The 17,405-nt window shown below is 45.6% G+C and overlaps 6 protein-coding genes across 6 annotated transcripts, besides 5 other annotated features; all 6 read right to left on the minus strand.

Moving 5' to 3' along the window:
* Nucleotides 1-36: part of a mobile genetic element that runs on past the window's edge.
* A 179-nt stretch (nucleotides 37-215) lies between these two features.
* Nucleotides 216-1,313, minus strand: TSTA_008610 (uncharacterized protein; the record flags this gene model as incomplete). Its single annotated transcript, XM_002488701.1, has 3 exons — nucleotides 946-1,313; nucleotides 438-806; nucleotides 216-311 (listed from the first exon to the last, which is right to left on the minus strand). The coding sequence occupies exons 1-3, from the start codon at nucleotides 1,129-1,131 to the stop codon at nucleotides 216-218; spliced, it is 651 nt and encodes a 216-aa protein (XP_002488746.1). The 5' UTR covers nucleotides 1,132-1,313.
* A 573-nt stretch (nucleotides 1,314-1,886) lies between these two features.
* Nucleotides 1,887-2,394, minus strand: TSTA_008620 (uncharacterized protein; the record flags this gene model as incomplete). Its single annotated transcript, XM_002488702.1, has 2 exons — nucleotides 1,887-1,971; nucleotides 2,042-2,394. 2 exons carry the CDS (start codon nucleotides 2,392-2,394, stop codon nucleotides 1,887-1,889), a joined length of 438 nt encoding a protein of 145 aa, XP_002488747.1.
* A 1,742-nt stretch (nucleotides 2,395-4,136) lies between these two features.
* Nucleotides 4,137-7,973, minus strand: TSTA_008630 (uncharacterized protein; the record flags this gene model as incomplete). Its single annotated transcript, XM_002488703.1, has 5 exons — nucleotides 4,137-5,520; nucleotides 5,552-6,369; nucleotides 6,451-7,022; nucleotides 7,293-7,843; nucleotides 7,898-7,973. The coding sequence occupies 5 exons, from the start codon at nucleotides 7,971-7,973 to the stop codon at nucleotides 4,337-4,339; spliced, it is 3,201 nt and encodes a 1,066-aa protein (XP_002488748.1). The 3' UTR covers nucleotides 4,137-4,336.
* Nucleotides 7,974-8,317: 344 nt separating this feature from the next.
* Nucleotides 8,318-10,620, minus strand: TSTA_008640 (uncharacterized protein; the record flags this gene model as incomplete). Its single annotated transcript, XM_002488704.1, has 3 exons — nucleotides 10,341-10,620; nucleotides 9,638-10,259; nucleotides 8,318-9,580 (listed from the first exon to the last, which is right to left on the minus strand). Exons 1-3 carry the CDS (start codon nucleotides 10,466-10,468, stop codon nucleotides 8,318-8,320), a joined length of 2,013 nt encoding a protein of 670 aa, XP_002488749.1. The 5' UTR covers nucleotides 10,469-10,620.
* Nucleotides 10,621-10,985: 365 nt separating this feature from the next.
* On the minus strand, nucleotides 10,986-12,362 carry TSTA_008650 (uncharacterized protein; the record flags this gene model as incomplete). Its single annotated transcript, XM_002488705.1, has 4 exons — nucleotides 10,986-11,236; nucleotides 11,278-11,752; nucleotides 11,933-12,210; nucleotides 12,244-12,362. 4 exons carry the CDS (start codon nucleotides 12,360-12,362, stop codon nucleotides 11,023-11,025), a joined length of 1,086 nt encoding a protein of 361 aa, XP_002488750.1. The 3' UTR covers nucleotides 10,986-11,022.
* Nucleotides 11,313-12,176: a mobile genetic element.
* Nucleotides 12,363-12,455: 93 nt separating the features above from the next.
* Nucleotides 12,456-17,371, minus strand: TSTA_008660 (uncharacterized protein; the record flags this gene model as incomplete). The annotated part of the gene is made up of 2 exons (XM_002488706.1): nucleotides 12,456-15,322; nucleotides 15,373-17,371. The coding sequence occupies 2 exons, from the start codon at nucleotides 17,369-17,371 to the stop codon at nucleotides 12,456-12,458; spliced, it is 4,866 nt and encodes a 1,621-aa protein (XP_002488751.1).
* Nucleotides 12,468-13,943: a mobile genetic element.
* Nucleotides 14,463-15,356: a mobile genetic element.
* Nucleotides 15,317-16,123: a mobile genetic element.
* Nucleotides 17,372-17,405: the final 34 nt, after the last annotated feature.

A 17,405-nucleotide genomic window follows, 5' to 3' on the forward strand; every position in this document is an offset into this window, starting at 1 on the left:
ATTGATGAGTGTTTACACGGGCGTCAAAGGCTTATGAGATGAGTATTAAAAGCTTGCAATTGCACAGAAGGAACTCCATGATCTACGGGCTGCACATGAGAAGGAGAAGCAAAAACGTCAAAGGTCTAAGCAGCAAATATCTCATGAGCAGGGAATTACCAGAGAGGAAGCTCAAGCACTCGTACAAGGTCAGATTGAAGCATCTCAAGCTGTTACTACTGCTCCGGCCGAGCCTGAGCTCCCAGTCTCCCATCCACCTGTACGACGTCAATTTCGCTGCAGTGGCTGTGGCATTGAAGGACATAAAATAACTAGATGCCCTAATCGTACTAGGAATTAATTTTTTGTATATAATTTGTATGTGGGTTAGAAATCGAGATTTGGATTCAAGATTGTGTACGCGTTTGGGAAAAAATGCCACTTCGCTTACCGATTACGTTATTGAGATGTGTAGCGTGTACGTAATTCCATTGGTTGGGAGTCTCAAACGGTCCAAGTTCCACAACATACGCGTTTCTCGCGTCCGGAATAACGCGTCTCCATTCGTCAGCGAGTCTTTGAATAAACTCCGCTCCCTTTTCTGGTAAACTCCAGGCCTCGCGCTTGGACATCTTATCCATGAGATATGGTACTATCATATGGGACATGACAATGATATCTGATGGACCTTTTTCGGACTTGAGTTTTGCGCATGCGGCTTTGAGCCTATTTTCGGATCGTTTCGGGAGGCTGCTGACGACTTCCGGTTCCAACTTGAATCCATGCGTCCTGAAGAAACGTGGAGCTCTTAGTGGTCCTTGAATCGGCTACCCTTGTAGCGGTGATAGCTTTTTCAAAGATCCCTTGGTATCCACTTATTTCGGCTGTTGTGGATTCCAGTCCTGATTTTGGGGTTGAGGCGCAGAGCCCAGCCAATGAGGCGCCCAATCGCCGGCGGGGACGCACCTGCTCCTTCTGCCAGAACAGAAGCTGGCCGTATTCTCTGGAAAGTTCTTCGAATGAAGGGTCAGGCGGTATGGTACCCGACAGCTTCAGATAGACATCAAGATAAGGTGTAGTCGGTAGAAGTGGGTACTTCAGAAGCGTCTTTGTTACGCTATGCAGATTGATTGTAAAAATCATATTGTACATCAAAACCGGACTGGTCGTGGTGGGGAGGCTCAGTAGAGGATTTTCTCTTTGTGCCGGTCAATTACCGCGATCGTGTACTTGATGGTCAGGTCTGTCATTGCTCGAATCTGCGGAACTCTGCTATCGCTTGTAAAGTGAATTTGTAATATTGTGTATACAGCGACACTAGCTCGAAATACGGTAAATGCGTCAATTTCTCCCAGAGCTTCGGTTAGTTCCTTGATTAAGTTTTTGGCTCGTTCTATGGGGGAGAAAACGTTAGTTGTGGCTGACATGTATTCCGTAGCTGGGCCTGTGATGATGCTTCCTGTTGTCGGCATTTGGCCGGAAAGTAAATGGGAGGTCCTGTTGGATTGTACGTAACAATCTTTAGCGGTATATCTCAACGCATCAAATTATGTATGCAAAGATGTATGGAATCCTTGATCATTCTTGTCATTCTTTTTCTAAGTACAGCAAAGGTGGGAGACGTGTGTGGCTCGATCTGATCTGTCTGATTGGCTAGATCGGCTTAGCTAATCCGACAGGTCCCCTTTCCGGCATTTCGCTGTTGTTTTGACCGTTTCAAAGGTTTGTGAAAAGTGGTGTTTCGTGTCTGCCAAGAAGTTCTCGGTGAACCAATCAGGGTTTAATATTTGGGCAGCAGTAACGTGAGAATTGACCTCCAGATCAATACAGTTGGTAAATTGAGCGTCAGTAGTGTCATGAATATGGGCTGTAGAGAGACTTACTCGCTGATGCTGCTGCCACATTTGTTACCCTTCAAGGACATCTTTCCACTCGTCAATCATGATATTGATCCAATCCTGTAGAATCATACAAAAAGCATCGAATTCATTCCTGTGCCCACCTTAGTCAGCTGCTGAGAAGCCAGGTTTTATAACCTGTTGTTGTCCTTTGCTGCACGCACGTTTCATCGGCCAATCCAGGTATGGAGAGGCTCTCGACGATACCCTTTAATCTATCAAGGAACCATTTATGTGTAATTATTGACTTCTCGAATGTCGATATACGTTTCTCTTCATTCGACTTCTGTGCGCTATCCAGAATTTCGTCATAGTGTTCCAACAACGTCGATCGTAACTCGATGACCTCTAAAAGCTTTGTCTTAATTCTGAGTTCCGCAAGGTTCTTCTCTTGCCGCAGTTTATGTTCGAATTTGGCCAGTATGATCGTGGCAGAAAGACTCCTGTAGTTTTCTCCAACCAATTCCGTGGATACGCGTTTCTCGATGTTCTTTACTGCTGCTATTTTGGATAACATGATGAATCGGCAGAGGAATTGATCTGGAATGTTCGAACGTGGTGGTTTCGAGGGAGGTACGACAACAAGCTTTGGCCCAGCGAGTCGGAGATATCTGGTGAGATCAAATAAGATGCGATCTGTATGAGTGATCATAATATAACTTGGTTTATAAAATGTGATAAAAACTGAAGCCTTTTTGATACTTTTCATGTCATAGACAGCTCAAATGTTTTACCCACACAGGACCCCTAAGGTAGCTTGTGACTACAAAAATGAAAACGATGAGGATGGCAGTAAAGTATCGCAAGATATCAATGAGACAAAAGTGAAGCTGAGGATAGAAATTTAAGCTTGGACACAAATGAAAGACGAAAATCTTTGACAGCAGGATATGTTTATAGCAATTGCATCGTGTTTATTGAAGGGAAACCATTGCTAATGAAATGAACTAACTTACCTATTGTATAATTTGAGAACGACTTTCATTTCCAGACCAGACTTTTAGTAATTCAGTCTATTAAGTGATATTTTGCACAGTTAATTCACGATTCTGAGGGATTATGAGTTGCTTGTGTTGTAGGCAACCAGTGCATAGGCTTCTACATACATCTCATGTCATCCATGTTGCTTGTTTGCCTTACATAAGAATACAATATCCAAGTCTATAGTTATAGGTAGTCGTTTCTCAGGCTCTATCTGCATTAATGACCTCAAAGATTCCTCAATTTCCGATTCTACCATGCCCCAAGGCTGCACGTACTCATGAACTAGCAGGTGAATTTAGCACTCTATCAAAGATTGCCACCTAAGTGGTGAACCAAGACTAGGAAAATTTTTCGAGAAGGATTGCAGTTTTCTGAAAACCCAGGTCTCTGTAGCCTTTTCCAAGGTTTGCGTACTTAAAGTCAGTGTCTGGTAGCTACTGAACATGAGTTTGATGGTCTTGCATTAGGTATAGATGATAGTCTCTCATCGATCCCATCTCAACGACGACGACGCACGTGTGGAAAATAGCACAAGAAAGGTATCCATAATCTTTCTTTCCTCCATAGCCAGTGCTCAATGACATTGAAAGCAACTGAGACTGGTGCAATTTGGAAGCGAGGACTGCTTAGCTCAGTCCCAGTTTTGTCTTCCACCAACTCATATCTCTTCTAGGAAATCGCACCACATCATCCAGCCCCTATAGGGCGACATCTCTTTGAGTGAATGACAAGACAATAGGCCTTTTCGAGCTAAGATTTATAAAGAATATTATCATAAGGATTGAATGAGTGATGTTTATTACGCGCGGAGGGGTTTACCCTATAAAGTTCTGTCTTCCATACTGTCGGATTAGTCGGTTTATTCCAGTCCAATCCTGAAAAGTGTTTTACTAGGATCAAAGAAAAGAAGTGACTAGCAAGATTGTATATATTTTGTTCTCTCTCTGTCTCCGTCTAATACATCAGGTTCAATGCCGGGTCCTTTATAGACACTTTTGGCGGGGTCTTTTGTGAGCTATCATGAGGGGTAAACTTTGAGGGCTATATTGACCCCTGATAAGAAGATGACTCCTTATTTGCTGAAGTGTAGGTGGCTTGAGGTGACTGGATGACCTGATCAAATAGCCTATCTTCTACATCGCCGGATATCCCGGTTATCTGACACATACCACAAAAATGGCTTTCTTATATGTGCTTCAGCACGGGAAATGAGTTCAATTCCCCGGTACATTCTCCGTGATCTACAATATGATATATCATATATGACGTTTCATGAAAAGTGAAACGTAGTGTTCGGAGGCCTCTGATTAGCTGAAAAAAGGGGAATGGCTTGTCTCCAGGTTTGTTCAACTGTCTTTGTTTTCTTCGTGGTAGATCTCGCGATATTCTAACAGATTCTCGGGTCTCTGTCTGATGCGATTCCACTGGGACATCCGTATCGCAATTCGACTTCTTTGTGGAGCAATCCCGCCGTCTCAGCTGCATCCCGAATTGTACAATGGGAAATAGTTAAGGACCCTAACCGGAGCATCACGTCTGTAGATTTGTCTCCAATTCCGGAAATCAAATTCACGCAGAAATGTGAAGTAAGATAGGTTCTCGAATAGTTCAGGACGGCGTTTGTATTTCTCTAATACTGAAAATCCTCGTTGGACAGTTTCATCACCTTCAATCTCAGGCTCGACGGGAACAAATGGGGCGGCATGAACCTCCTCAGGTCGACAGTCAACATTAATACAGATTCGACTTGCGGATTGAAGTGGTATATCAAGAAGCAAATGCAATACTTCTTGGGCCGACCAATCTCGTTCGCCAATCAGACGGTTCATCATCTTACTAACAGCAGACAGAAAAGGGTTTTGAGGATTGAGTTTAGGTAAAAAACCTTTCATCATATCCTTGTAAGATTCCGTTTTTTTCTCGACCTTTGATACGTACTTGGCAATGTAATCCAATAGAGCTCTGCTCCCGGTACCTGGTGCGATGTCGATATTTGCTAGCCATCCCATAAGTATGCAGCGGTTCCAAGCATTTATCATTGCGTCATTGCGAATAGAATAGAAATGATGGTATTGGTGTCCTGGAGCGCGTTCGACGAAAGGCTCTGTCTGTATGCTATGGGGGAAGTGGAAGCGACAGGATACAACATCTGATCCCTTTTCCTTTCGAAAACAATATTTTTTAGAGCAAACATGTCTTTGAACACGATTGGCAACTCGAGAAAGAAAACCGACAGTGTTTTTCTGATCTGCAAATTCCAGCTGTATTGGAGAACGTTCGGTGGTATCTGCTACCATCTGACCGGGTTGGGGATTCAATGCAGAGATATGGATACCCCAAAAGTTGGCAAAGGCTTGACGTAGTTCGAGGGACAAAGGTTCGACTTCTGAATTAGGAGCACCGTTAACCCAGTAGAGGCCATGGTTATGGACTGAGCCATGTCCTTGCCATTCAAATTGGTTCCAGTTGTCGATGACATTGAACCTCTTGTCCAAGACCTCCTTTCTGAACACGTTGGATCGAATCCAGAACCATTGAGCGACAATATGTGGATTATCTCTTAAGTTGTCGCGAGCGATTTGGATTCGTTCCTGTCCTATGGCCGCTCGTTCGAAGTTTGGAAGATGCTGCATGAGATCGGCCCAATGTAAATCAGCAGCTGACAAGGTCAAGAAAAAGATGCGATGGACCAATATTCTTAACCATTGCTTTCAAATGTTGGTGTTTATTCGTCCAAAAAGGACGTATCCCTCGAAGCATCCCAGATCGGCGAGTAATAGAGTTGAGTAAGGCTTCTCCTTCTGGAGTATCATCCTCAAACGCCAGACGTAAATCATCTGCAGTAATTTCACGCCCATCCTTGATCTTTTGTTTGACAAAAAAGCTAGCTTTAGTATTGGCCTGTTGTCTCATCATCGTGTTAAAGACAACATAGCGGAGACGTGGATGGCGGGCAAAACGCCCATCATGAAATTTCATCAAATGCTTTGCGTAATCACCAAAACTAACAGTTCGCTGTCGTGGATAGATATATTCACCTTCTCCACGAGGGAAGAGAGTTGGAAATGCCCATGACAGCAGCGGCTGACTCCGAGTAAACTCTGCAATCGGCGTCGATCTAAAGAGTGGAAATTCCATATGCTGTTGATGAGACTCCTCAGGCTGCAACTGGTTTCGAATTGCTGTCATTTCGTCCTCTTGGGCGAGTAGATCTGGCACTGCACTTAGTTCTGGAGGTTCAACGACCTCTGTATTAGTGCTATCACTTATTTGAACTGGATCAAGTGACTCATTGAATATCTGGTCTGTAACATCACCGTCTAATGGGAGAAGATTGAGGGCCTCCTTGGAGATTTCAATATCTCGATACCCCGGACGGTTGAGGCGTAGAAATGTCAACCATTTGATGATGCGCTCTCGGCGAACACGGAAGTCGTGGATAAACTGTCTTTGTAATCGAGGATCCGTTGACGCATTCACTGGCCGTAACAAAATGATTTCAAGGTTCCTGGGGAGTAGAGGAAGGGTGTTATAAACGCGTGCTGTATCCCTCAGGAAGTCAACGACATGGCCGCTATACTTATATTACTGCCCACGGACCCGGCGGACTTCCACAAATACATGGACTCGTGCAATTAGCATCTCCTCTGTTTGCGACAGTTCGGGCAAATCAGGCATTTCACCAGGATGCATGTTATTTGCAACACCATAGAGAGGGATATCCTGGTCTTTGTCAGCACGGAGACAACGAGCACATGTATTATCAGATGTGAGACGTATATTGAACCATTTCTCGTCACAAACAACACACCACTCCATTCTCTGCTGCTGGAGAGCATTGTGGAACACAGTAGTATACCCCCAGTCAGTTTCTGTCAAAGCAGGTTGGCTAAGGATACGGGTTTCGCCTGGGATATATTGAGGATCAGGTTGGTGCAGATCATGATGAGGAGCAGTTCTCGATGGACGGCGGTTTATCTTGCGTGGGCCCTGGGGTTGGGTACTCGCCGCGTTACTCACTGGGTGAAACGATGGGTCAGTATCCATTGAGGTCACAAACTGGGAGCGGCACGAATTGCAAATATCATGTTCGATTTCATGATCGTCATAGAAGGCAGTTTTGAGGACTTCATGAACTCCACTAACACAAAACTGATATTGCTGATCGGCAGGAATAGTAAGATTCTGACAATATTGACAGATATCAATGCCTTCTGCAATGCGACGACTTGGATGACGTGGTTTATGGCATGTCGTAAAGATAAAGTGGTTGGAAAGGAGCGTCCGACGAGGCGTTGATTGAGAACTAAAACTAAGACGACTGCCACGTCCTCTGTATGATGGGAGAGAGCTAGAGCTGGACCTTCTACTGCTGAATAGAACCAGGGAATCAGGGGTTGAAGATATAGTCCTTAGATGAAAAGAACTAACGCGTCGAGTTGGAATCGCAGTCAACGGGTCCGGGGTAGAGAAATTATAAGTACTAACGACAGCAAGATGATCCGGGGTAGATGAAACTTGACTCTCTGCATGAGGAGTGGAAGGGGGTAGTTGTTGAGCAGAAGGTGGGATATCATGCTCTGCTTCACTCATTGCTTGTGTGGAGAAAGAGGGAGGTTGAGCAAAAAGGGGAATTTCTTGTTCTTGTTCAGCAATATATGTATCCAATCCCTGAGATGGAGGCACGTCTTCCCCAGCTCGTCTTGCAGCACGATGAGCACGTCGATCTTGCTCTCTACGCCGACGAGCTTCAGCAACCTGGGGGCTATCCTGAGAATGAGCACCTCGAAAATGGAAAGAGGGAGCAGAGGACAAGGGAGTATCTTGCTGGCTCTGCTCTACAGTCTGTTGTATGAACTGTTGGGCAGAGAGGCGTTGAGGAGCAATTCTTCGAAGTGACGCGTTAGTTGGCCGCATAAAATGAGGAACATGAATATCTTCGACTGGAGGCTCAGAGACATCCGCGTCGTTGCTCTTGCGTTCTACTCAATTGGCTTGTTTTCTATTGCAACACGTAGAGCAAGTTTTCCAGACACGATTTCCAGTCTTGCTCTTGAAGTCATCAAGTGGCTTCTCAGCTAGACAACTCGAGCATGTCTGTTGCTCAGCCATCGTGGTGAGCGGTGAGAAGGAAAGGTGACGAAATCGAATAACGTGGGAGTTGGGATAAATGAGATAAAAAATGGTGTTGTATGAGTAGGGGAAGGTGTTGAGAGGAACGAAAGTGGCGTGTTGTTGACAACCGAGGATGGAAACAAAGAATAACCCTAAGCTTGTGCCCTAACAAATTTACAAAAGCGGAATATCACGTGGCGTCTCTTTTTTGACCAATTAAATCTCTTGTAAAATATTTGGCAACCAATCGGATCGGAGCTTAAGGACCAATCAGATTGAAGTCGGTCTTACCTGCGGAAGCCATCCTGTAAACTAAGCAGAGCTTACGCTCTGCTAATGATTCATTCCGTTTTTTTCTCTGCTTTTGATGCGTACTTGGCAATGTAATCCAAGAGAGCCTTGCTACCGGTACACGGGGTGATATCAATGTTAGCTAACCATCCCATAAGTATGCAGGGATTCCAGGGATTCATCATTACGTCATTGCGAATAGGATAAAAACGATAGTATTGGTGCCCTGGAGCGCGTTCGACAATAGGCTCTGTCCGTATACTGTGTGGGAAATGGAAGCGGCAGGATAGAACGTCTGATCCTTTCTCTTTTCGTAGACAATATCTCTGACTGCAATTATGTCGTTGAACGCGATTGGCAACACGGGAAAGAAAGCCGACGGTGTTTTCTTGATCTGCGAACTCCAGCTGTATTGGCGATCGTTCTGTGGTATCTGCCACCATCTGACCGGGTTGAGGGTTTAATGCAGATACATGGATCCCCCAGAAATTAGCAAAGGCTTTGCGTAGATCTTCAGATAATTCCTCAACCTCTGAATTAGGAGCATCTTTGACCCAGTAGAGGCCGTGGTTATGGACAGAGCTATGTCCTTGCCATTCAAATCGGTTCCGGTTCTCAATGACATTGAACCTCTTGTCCAAGACCTCCTTTCGAAATGTGTTATATCGAATCCAAAACCACTGAGCGACAATATGTGGATTATCTCTTAAGTTGTCGCGAGCGATTTGGATCCGGTCCTGGCTCATAGCCTCTTTCCATCGTTCAAATTTTGGAAGATGCTGCATGAGATCGGCCCAATGTAAATCAGCAGCAGATACTGTTAGAAAAATATGTGAAGGACCGAATTTTTTAACCATCGCTTTTAACTGCTGTTGCCTATTTGTCCAGAATGGATGCGTGCCTCGAAGCATTCCAGACCGGCGAGTAATCGAGTTGAGCAATGCTTCGCCCTCAGGTGCATCATCTTCAAAAGCAAGACGTAAATCACCTGCTGTAATTTCACGCCCCTCTTTAGTCTTCTGTTTGACCAAAAAGCTGGCTTTAGCATTGGCTTGTTGTCTCATCATAGTGATAAATACAACGTAGCGGAAACGCGGATGACGTGCAAAACGTCCGTCATGAAATTTCATCAAATGCTTTGCATAGTCACTGAAGTTTACCGTTCGCTGTCGTGGATGAATGAATTCGCCTTGGCCACAAGGGAATAGAGTCGGGAAAGCCCAAGAAAGCAATGGTTGACTGCGTGTAAATTCAGCGATAGGCGTTGACCGGAATGGGGGGTATTCCATGTATGGATGACGGGTGTCTTCAGGCTGCAATTAATTCCGAATAGCAGTCATCTGATCTTCTTGAGCGAGTAAATCTGGCACTGCACTGAGCTCAGGAGGTTCGACATCCTCCATGTGAGTCGTATCAGGATTGGTCTCAATTGGATCAAGCGACTCGTTTATCACCTGATCTGCAACGTCATCGTCTAGGGGTAAAAGATCAATAGTTGCCTGAAATATTTCAATATTACGATAGCGAGGATGGTTCGACCGCAGGAAAGCCAACCACTTGATTATGTGCTCTCGACGAACACGAAAGTCATGAATAAATTGCCTTTGTAGACGTGGATCGGTAGAGGCATTGGCAGGCCGCAACAGAATTATTTCCAAATTCCGGGGGAGAAGTGGAAGCGTGTTGTACACGCGTGCTGTATCTCTGAGGAAATTAACGACGTGTCCGCTATATTTATACTGCTGGCCACGAACACGCCAAACTTCAACAAATACGTGGACTCTGGTGATAAGCATTTCCTCGGTTTGTGGCAATTCTGGTAGGTCTGGCATATCTCCGGGATGCATGTTGTTTTCAATGCCATATAGCGGAACGGTCTGGTCTTTATCAGCACGGAAACAAGGAGTACAGATACTATCAGGTGCAAGGCGCATATTAAACCATTTCTCGTCACAAACACAGCACTGCTCTATCCTCTGCTGTTGTAGAGCACTATGAAATGCAGTAATATACCCCCAATCAGTGTCAGTCAAAGCGGGTTGGCTAAGACTGGATGGTTCACCTAGAACATACGGAGGATCGGGTTGATGGAGGTCATAGTCAGGAGAAGTTTGTGAAACACGGCGGTTGGTAATGCGTGGACGCCGAGCTTCGTTGCTCGCAGCGCTACTTACTGGGTGGAACGACGGGTCAGTATCCATAGGAGTTATAAATTGGGAGCGACACAAATTGCAAATATCATGTTCAATTCCAAGGGTATCATAGAAGGCAGTTTTCAGGACTTCATGCTCGCCACTAACGCAAAATTGATACACAGGAATGGTGAGGTCTTGACAATATTGACAGATATCAATGCCTTCTACAATACGACAACTCGGATGTCGCGGTTTCTGGCATGCTGTACAAATGAAGTGATTGGAAAGGAGGGTCCGACGAATCGTTGATTGGGAACCAAAACTAAGACGACTTCCGCGTCCTCGATATGGTGGCAGTGAGCTAGCACTGGACCTTCTACTGCTGAAGGCCAGGGGATCAGGAGTCGAGGATACGGTTCTCGGTTGAATAGAACTGACAAATCGATTCGTAATCGTAGTCAATGGGTCCGGGGTAGAGGAATTATCAATACTAATGACAGCCAGAGGATCAGGGGTACCCGTGCCGCCAAGCCCGCGACCACACGCTACGCGTGTGGGTGCGCGTCACATAAGTGGAATTGTCAGATAAATGATTTTTTGTACGGAAATTGCTAACAAATTTACATTCTCTCGTCAACCCAACGAATCAAATTTGGATCTGAGCATCTTGGGTAAGCCTGTTCAATCAAATTCAATAGAGTATTACGATCAATCGCCGCCTCGTCACTTGGTGTAAGCGGGGGATGCATTGATCCCAATAGTGCTTGCCGTAGCTCTTTGAGCCTCTTCCTCTCGGCCTTCTTTTCCTCAGCTGTAGCACGCTTTTTGATGGCTCTATTTGCATCCTTTACAGTGAGGATACCTCCAATTTGCACCTGGCGCTTATTTTTTTTTTTTTTTTGGCGGATTTGCGTTCATTGAGCGTTTGGATGCGCTCGATTTGAGCCTGTTGTTGATCTTTAAGATGGGCCTGCGTGAGGCTTCCGTCAAAAATCTTTTTTAGACTCCTCCGGATACTAGGAATCACGTTGGAAATCTCATTTAGCTGGGCGTCAACCTTAGTAATTGATCTTTGAAGCTTATACGTAGTAGTTGGCGGAGAAAATGAACCATTTGTGGGTGAACTTGAGATATCTGGCTCCTCATTGCCATCATAAATTAGCAACTCTTGCCCTTCTTGGAGGTCCCATTTCTCAATTAAAGGACCGACAATTATCTCTGGATTGAAAGGCCAAAGCCCACGCGCAGAAAATCCATTCCGGATAACTCGTGGAGTAAGGGCGTCAGCGCGTACACGAGCAATATTGGCCAAAAAATCGATCTTATCGTAAAAATAACCTCCAAGGTGCGCTTACTCGTTGATAGCCCTTCTATGAACGCGTTTATATTGTAAGAATGGCAATCCATCTAGAGGCTGTAAAAGATGCGTTGTATGAGGCGGAAAAGCAAAGGGAATAATCCTATAGTCGTCGCAATAGGATAAGAACTCAGACGTAAGATGAGCCTCATGATTATCCATAAAAAGTAGACGAAAATTGTTTCCTGCTTGTTCTCGTGTATGCTCATTGAAATGTTTGAGCCAATCGTACGCAATCTCATCATTTGAAAAGCCTGTTTCGCTTATAGTCACTTTCCACTCATCTTCTTTGAGATATTGGAACCAGCTCTCAAGGATAACCTTTCCAGTAAAAATAAGCAATGGAGGAATCGTATTCCCAACCGCGCTTATACCCTCTATTGTGGGAACCAATTCCCGTGAAGAAGAGCTAGGAACGTGCCTTAAAGCATCCGGATATCTTGATGATGGGCTAGAGAGAGTGATATTGAGAAGTCTAACTAACTATCTGAGATCCGTGGCGTGCGAGGTTGATGTCCTTGCTACGATCACGCTAGGCCCAATGCGGTACCGACGTCTACCTGTATGGCGGTGGTCCCGTGACCCCCCCCGTAGACGCGGCATAATGAAAATGAAGTTAAAGTACACATAGAAAGGAAACTCGGGAGGCACAACTTGGTGTTGAGAAAATCTCGTAAACCTCACAACCATGAAAAATCAACATGCCTCCACTCCAATTTGATTCCGGAATTTGTCGAATAGCTCCGTCGTGAGCGCCTTTGTAAGTCCGTCTGCGGGGTTTTCCTTTGTGTCGATTCTCTTGAGAATAACCTCCCCTTTGTCGATCAAATCCTTCATGAAGTGGTAATGGATGCGTAGCCATCTCACTGCTTGAGCAGTACCGGGTTTGTGCGACGCCGTCATCGCGTTATTGCTGTCGGTGTAAACAACTAGGGGTTCTCCTTTCTTCACCAATCCTAGGCTTATCAGCATATTTTGTATCCATAATCCTTGCCTTATCCCGCTTCCTACTCCCAAGTATTCGGATACGGTCGATGACGGGGCGACGAGGGTTTGCTTTGAAGAGTTCCACGAGATCGGTGATCCGGCGTAGAAAATGATAAATCCCTCGGTGGATTTGCCATTGGGGTGATCGGCGTGTGAGGAATCGACGTACACCTCGAGTCCTTTGCTGGGGTATTTGTTCAACGTGATACCATACTTTTTGGTGCCTTTCAAATAGCGTAGCACTCCCTTTCCGGCGACATAGTCGTACTTTGTGGGATCGTGTTGCTTATGCTGTAAACGGCGTACAGTAAACGTGATATCGGGTCTAGTTTTTGATGTCAACCAGTTAGCCGATCCTGTGATCTTCACAAACTTTTCTTTCTCGTCATCAGTGGCTTTTGGGTCATTTGATTCCAGGGTAAATTTGGGTTCCAAGGGTAGGGAGCGGGGATGGGAATCCGCCATGCTGAAACGGTTGAGAATGCCATCAACGTAGTCCGATTGTTCCAATTTGATCGTATCCTTCTCGCGGTGAACGTTGATGCCAAGAAAACGCTTTGGTTCACCAATTCGCTTAACTCCCCATGCCTTGTCGAAAGTGTCAAGAATCCCATCGATTTGTGCCTCGCACTTGCCTGCAATGAGATTATCATCGACGTAGAGTGCAATGGCCATGCCGTCGCTTTCCCGTATGAAGATGCATGGTTCCTCGTTGATCGGTTTGTAACCCAATTCTTTTAATTTTGAACTTATGGTGTCATACCACAGGACTGCCGATCCACGTAGGCCATACAGTGCTTTTAGTAAAGAGCAAACCATTCCGTCAATAATATCAACACCTTTTAGTTGTTCCACAAGGACCTGGCGTCGCTGCAGCATCGCGTGTAAATACGCAGTAATGATGTCTGCTTGGAAGATTTTGAGGCCGTTCTTAATGCAATAAGTGAGGAAAATCTTCACTCCAACGTCGCTGACCACTGGTGAGTAATTATTCTCGTTATCCTTTACCTCAAAGTTGCCACAAACAACCCATCTTGCTCGGAATTCGGTAACATTTGACTCATCGTCCGCTTTGACGTCGTAAACCCACTTTCCAGGTAAAATCTTTGCACTATTCTTGGGCTTCGGTACTAGCTTCCATGTCTCGTTCGCACGTAGCTTTTCAACTTGGTCCTGCATTGCCTTTTTCCACAGGTCTCGGAGTGGTGATTTAAGCATCTGGCGATCGTTGCCAGGAATCTCCACCTCCCACTTTTTGAGTTTGGGAATAATGTCAGGAATTGCCGAGGCTTGCAAATTTGTGTTGATATTGAGTCGAACCATGGTTTCTGATGTGGAGTGTGTCGAACTAGCTTTTTGTTCTTTCTTTGCACGTCGCTGTTCTTGCTCTCTCTCCTGTTCCTCCATGAGAGTCAACATCAATCTCATCCCTTTGTTCTTTCGTGAAGAAACTCGTGTTGTAATGTTTTTATGAGTCATCTCTTGTACGGGCGTGTCATCATCCATACGTGCGGGGGCTTCTTCGTGCATCGAATCGTTGGTATCGTTGTGCTCGACCGACTCATATACGGTTTCCAGACTCGTGATGCCATCAACCAAGGCTTGTTCGTTGTTCATGATTTGAGCTTGCTCCTTGATGAGAGCTTTTTGTTGTGAGATTTTCTTCCGAATTATCTCAAGAGCCTCTTCCGTTGTAGCATCGACTGACCCCTCCGCTTCTGCATCAAAAAATTCTTCTTGATCACTCTCATCCGCGCGATCTTGCTCATGAGTTCGCTCCGGGGTTGTGCTCAGAGTTTCTGCTCTGCCTGTCACGTACGCGTTCTGTTCGAAGTCGTAATAATTGCTGTTCAAGATATCTTCAATTGTGAGATTCTCATCAGCGATTGTGATACGTTTCTGATTCTTCTCGACAGGATCTTTATGGAAGATGATTGTGAGCGGTTTTGACATCTCAACCTTTGTCGTAGTTGGTGTCGGGTCCTCGATCTCATCAATCATGCCGTCTTCTGGACCTTCCCAAAAAGTGACGTCTCGTGAAAATTTGACGTCTCCCGTTGCTGGAAACCAAATCTTGTAAATGTGACCGTGATCGCCCATGTAGCCCATGAGACGTCCGATCTCAGTTTTCGGTAGCATCTTGCGTGCCTTTACACGATCTTCCTCTGGTATGTGCATGTAGGCTTTGCAACCCCATACGCGCAAATGTTCAAGATGGGGAATAGGATTTGGAAATCCCAATTCCTCACGCCATTGTTGTATAGGCGCCTTCTCCTGTCCTGGCTTGACAAGGCGTGCCACTGTATAACACGCTGTCTCCACTGCAAATGGCCACAAATATTCGGGTAGCCCTGCATCAATCATCATTACCCTTGCGATTTGAGCAAGGTAAAACTGAAGCCATTCGATTGGTCCATTTGGTTCGGGGGTTCGTGCTGGAGATTCCCTGAATTGGATGCCAGTTTGATTTTCTTTAGACCATTTGATGAATCTGAAGAATTCTCGCCCTTGATCTTTTGTGATGATCACTGGCCAATTCCCCGTCTGATTTTTGAACTCCGTGCAGTAGTCATGCACTTATCCGAAGCTTCACCTTTTGTGACGTGGAAACGAACGTCTGGCATACGCGTTTTGTCGTCGAGGAACGCTGTGAAGTAGTTGTACCCGTTAAACCCTGTCGGCTTTATGTGCTGAACGTCGACGTAGACAATCTGTCCGGCTTTCAATGCTTTCGGCAGCGGATCGTGGGACACAATGCGTTTCGATTTCCCGAGTCTGCAGGATTCACAGTGCTTAATCTTTTCTTTGATCGCTTCAAGATCATAAGCCTGAGCTGTGCCCTTACGAATCACGTCGCTGGCATGGCCAAGTCGTCGATGTTGCAACTCTGCTGAGATTGCAGATAGATTAAGCGCTCCAAATTGAAGCTCTTTCCCGGTTGTCATGGTTCTGAGAATTGGGACGCCTCCTACAACTGTAGTATGGCCAATAACTGAATCATCATCCATTCTTCGTACGGTGCAGTCTTTGCTGCAATACCATACTTTGCTCTCATCCTTTGCTCGCTCGCATGCCCAAAGGTTGTATTTCAATCCAGGTACATAGTATGTGCGAGTCAAAAGCTCAGCTGGTCTGTCCTCGCCGTTGTCGAATCGTATGAGTGTTGTGCCATATCCCGTGGCCTTTGCCTCCATGCCGTTGCTGCATTCGTACGTATAGGCTTCATCGTCGTCTTTGTATTTGTAGATTTCCACCCAGCTTGCGAAATCTCCAGCCATGCTGTGTCCAGCGCCAGAGTCGGCAACGAACTTTCCAATAAGGCTTTCTGGTGTGGTCGCTGAGAGTGCCATTGCTAAGGCTTTTGATTTGGGCATATTCTCTTTGTCGATTGGTTGTTCAACGTGCTCTGCGAACGCTTCGGTGTCAATAGCTGCGCCACCGATATTTGGCATAAAGAAATCGGATGAAAGTGCAAAAGACGAGACATTCATAGTTGTAGATGTTTTTGTCGCAGTGTCTCCGTCATTTTTAGTCTCTTGTTGTTTTGGTGCCGCTCTGTCTCTGTAACACCATAAATCCAATTTTGGATACCAATTTGGTGGAGGTGAATCTGCAAGATAATAGCACTTTGAGCAACCATGGCCCTTTATACCACAGTATCCGCAGTTGTCGTCTCTGCTTCTCCATTTGCGTAGCTTCTTGAGCCACTCCTCCACCGACACTCCTGGCTTTGGGGCATTCCGCTTTTTCTCGTTGGGGGTATCTGGGTCTCGCTCCTTCCTCTTCTTATCCTCTCTCCCATCAGTTGACTTTGGAGTTGCTGGTGTGGAAGGATTGAAGTTGTTTGCAGCGTTGCCCATACTGAATTTGAGACCTTGGCATTTTTCTAACGCCTCGGAACACAACTGATGAAAATCGTCCATATTTTTGCTCTTCACGTCCTTGTATTGCTCCATCTTGAGTGTGACCCATGTAGGGAGATCCGTCTCAATGGAGTGAAGGAGAGTGATGATGAGTTGACATGGCTGAACACCGAAACCGTCGCGTTCGGCGTCGCTGTGCTTTGCGCGGAGGGCATGGATATATGCCTCACAAGTTGCATATTGATGTCTGTCGCATTTTCTGAAGTCTGTCCAAGCTCGCCAACCGGCTTGTGAATCGGCTTCTCCCTTGCAAATAGTTCGAATTGCTGCCAATAGGTCATCTGCGTAATCAACATTGACAGTTATGGTTTGGACTTTTGTGCCAACGTCTCGACTGAGCGTTGCAGAAAGCCAACCTGCCACTTTGAGTGACAGCTTCTTCCAGATTTTGTAGTGAGCTGACCCAACATGAGGTCGTGGGATGCTCTTGTCGATAAGGTCGAGTAGATCGTTTCCTAAGAGCTCGCGTCGTACGGCTTGATACCATCGATTGTAATCATCTGCTCCTTGTAGGACTTGGATCGGCGTCAAAGTGATGCTTTGGCCGTCCTTTGGGATCTCCGTGGCTTGATCTATCACTGTAGGATGATTCACCACTCCTGTATTTGTGACATGACCTTGTTGACCTGTTTGGCCGTTTCGGTCTGTCTGTCGAGATGAGCCTTGTTGGCCATCGTTCTGGTCACCTTCTCCCCCAGTCATGCTGATAGGGACTTGGTTGTTTGAAAAGGGTGTT

The sequence above is a fragment of the Talaromyces stipitatus genome, genomic scaffold, assembly GCF_000003125.1.
Source record: "Talaromyces stipitatus ATCC 10500 scf_1105507295589 genomic scaffold, whole genome shotgun sequence".
In the NCBI taxonomy this organism is placed as follows: Eukaryota; Fungi; Ascomycota; class Eurotiomycetes; order Eurotiales; family Trichocomaceae; genus Talaromyces; species Talaromyces stipitatus.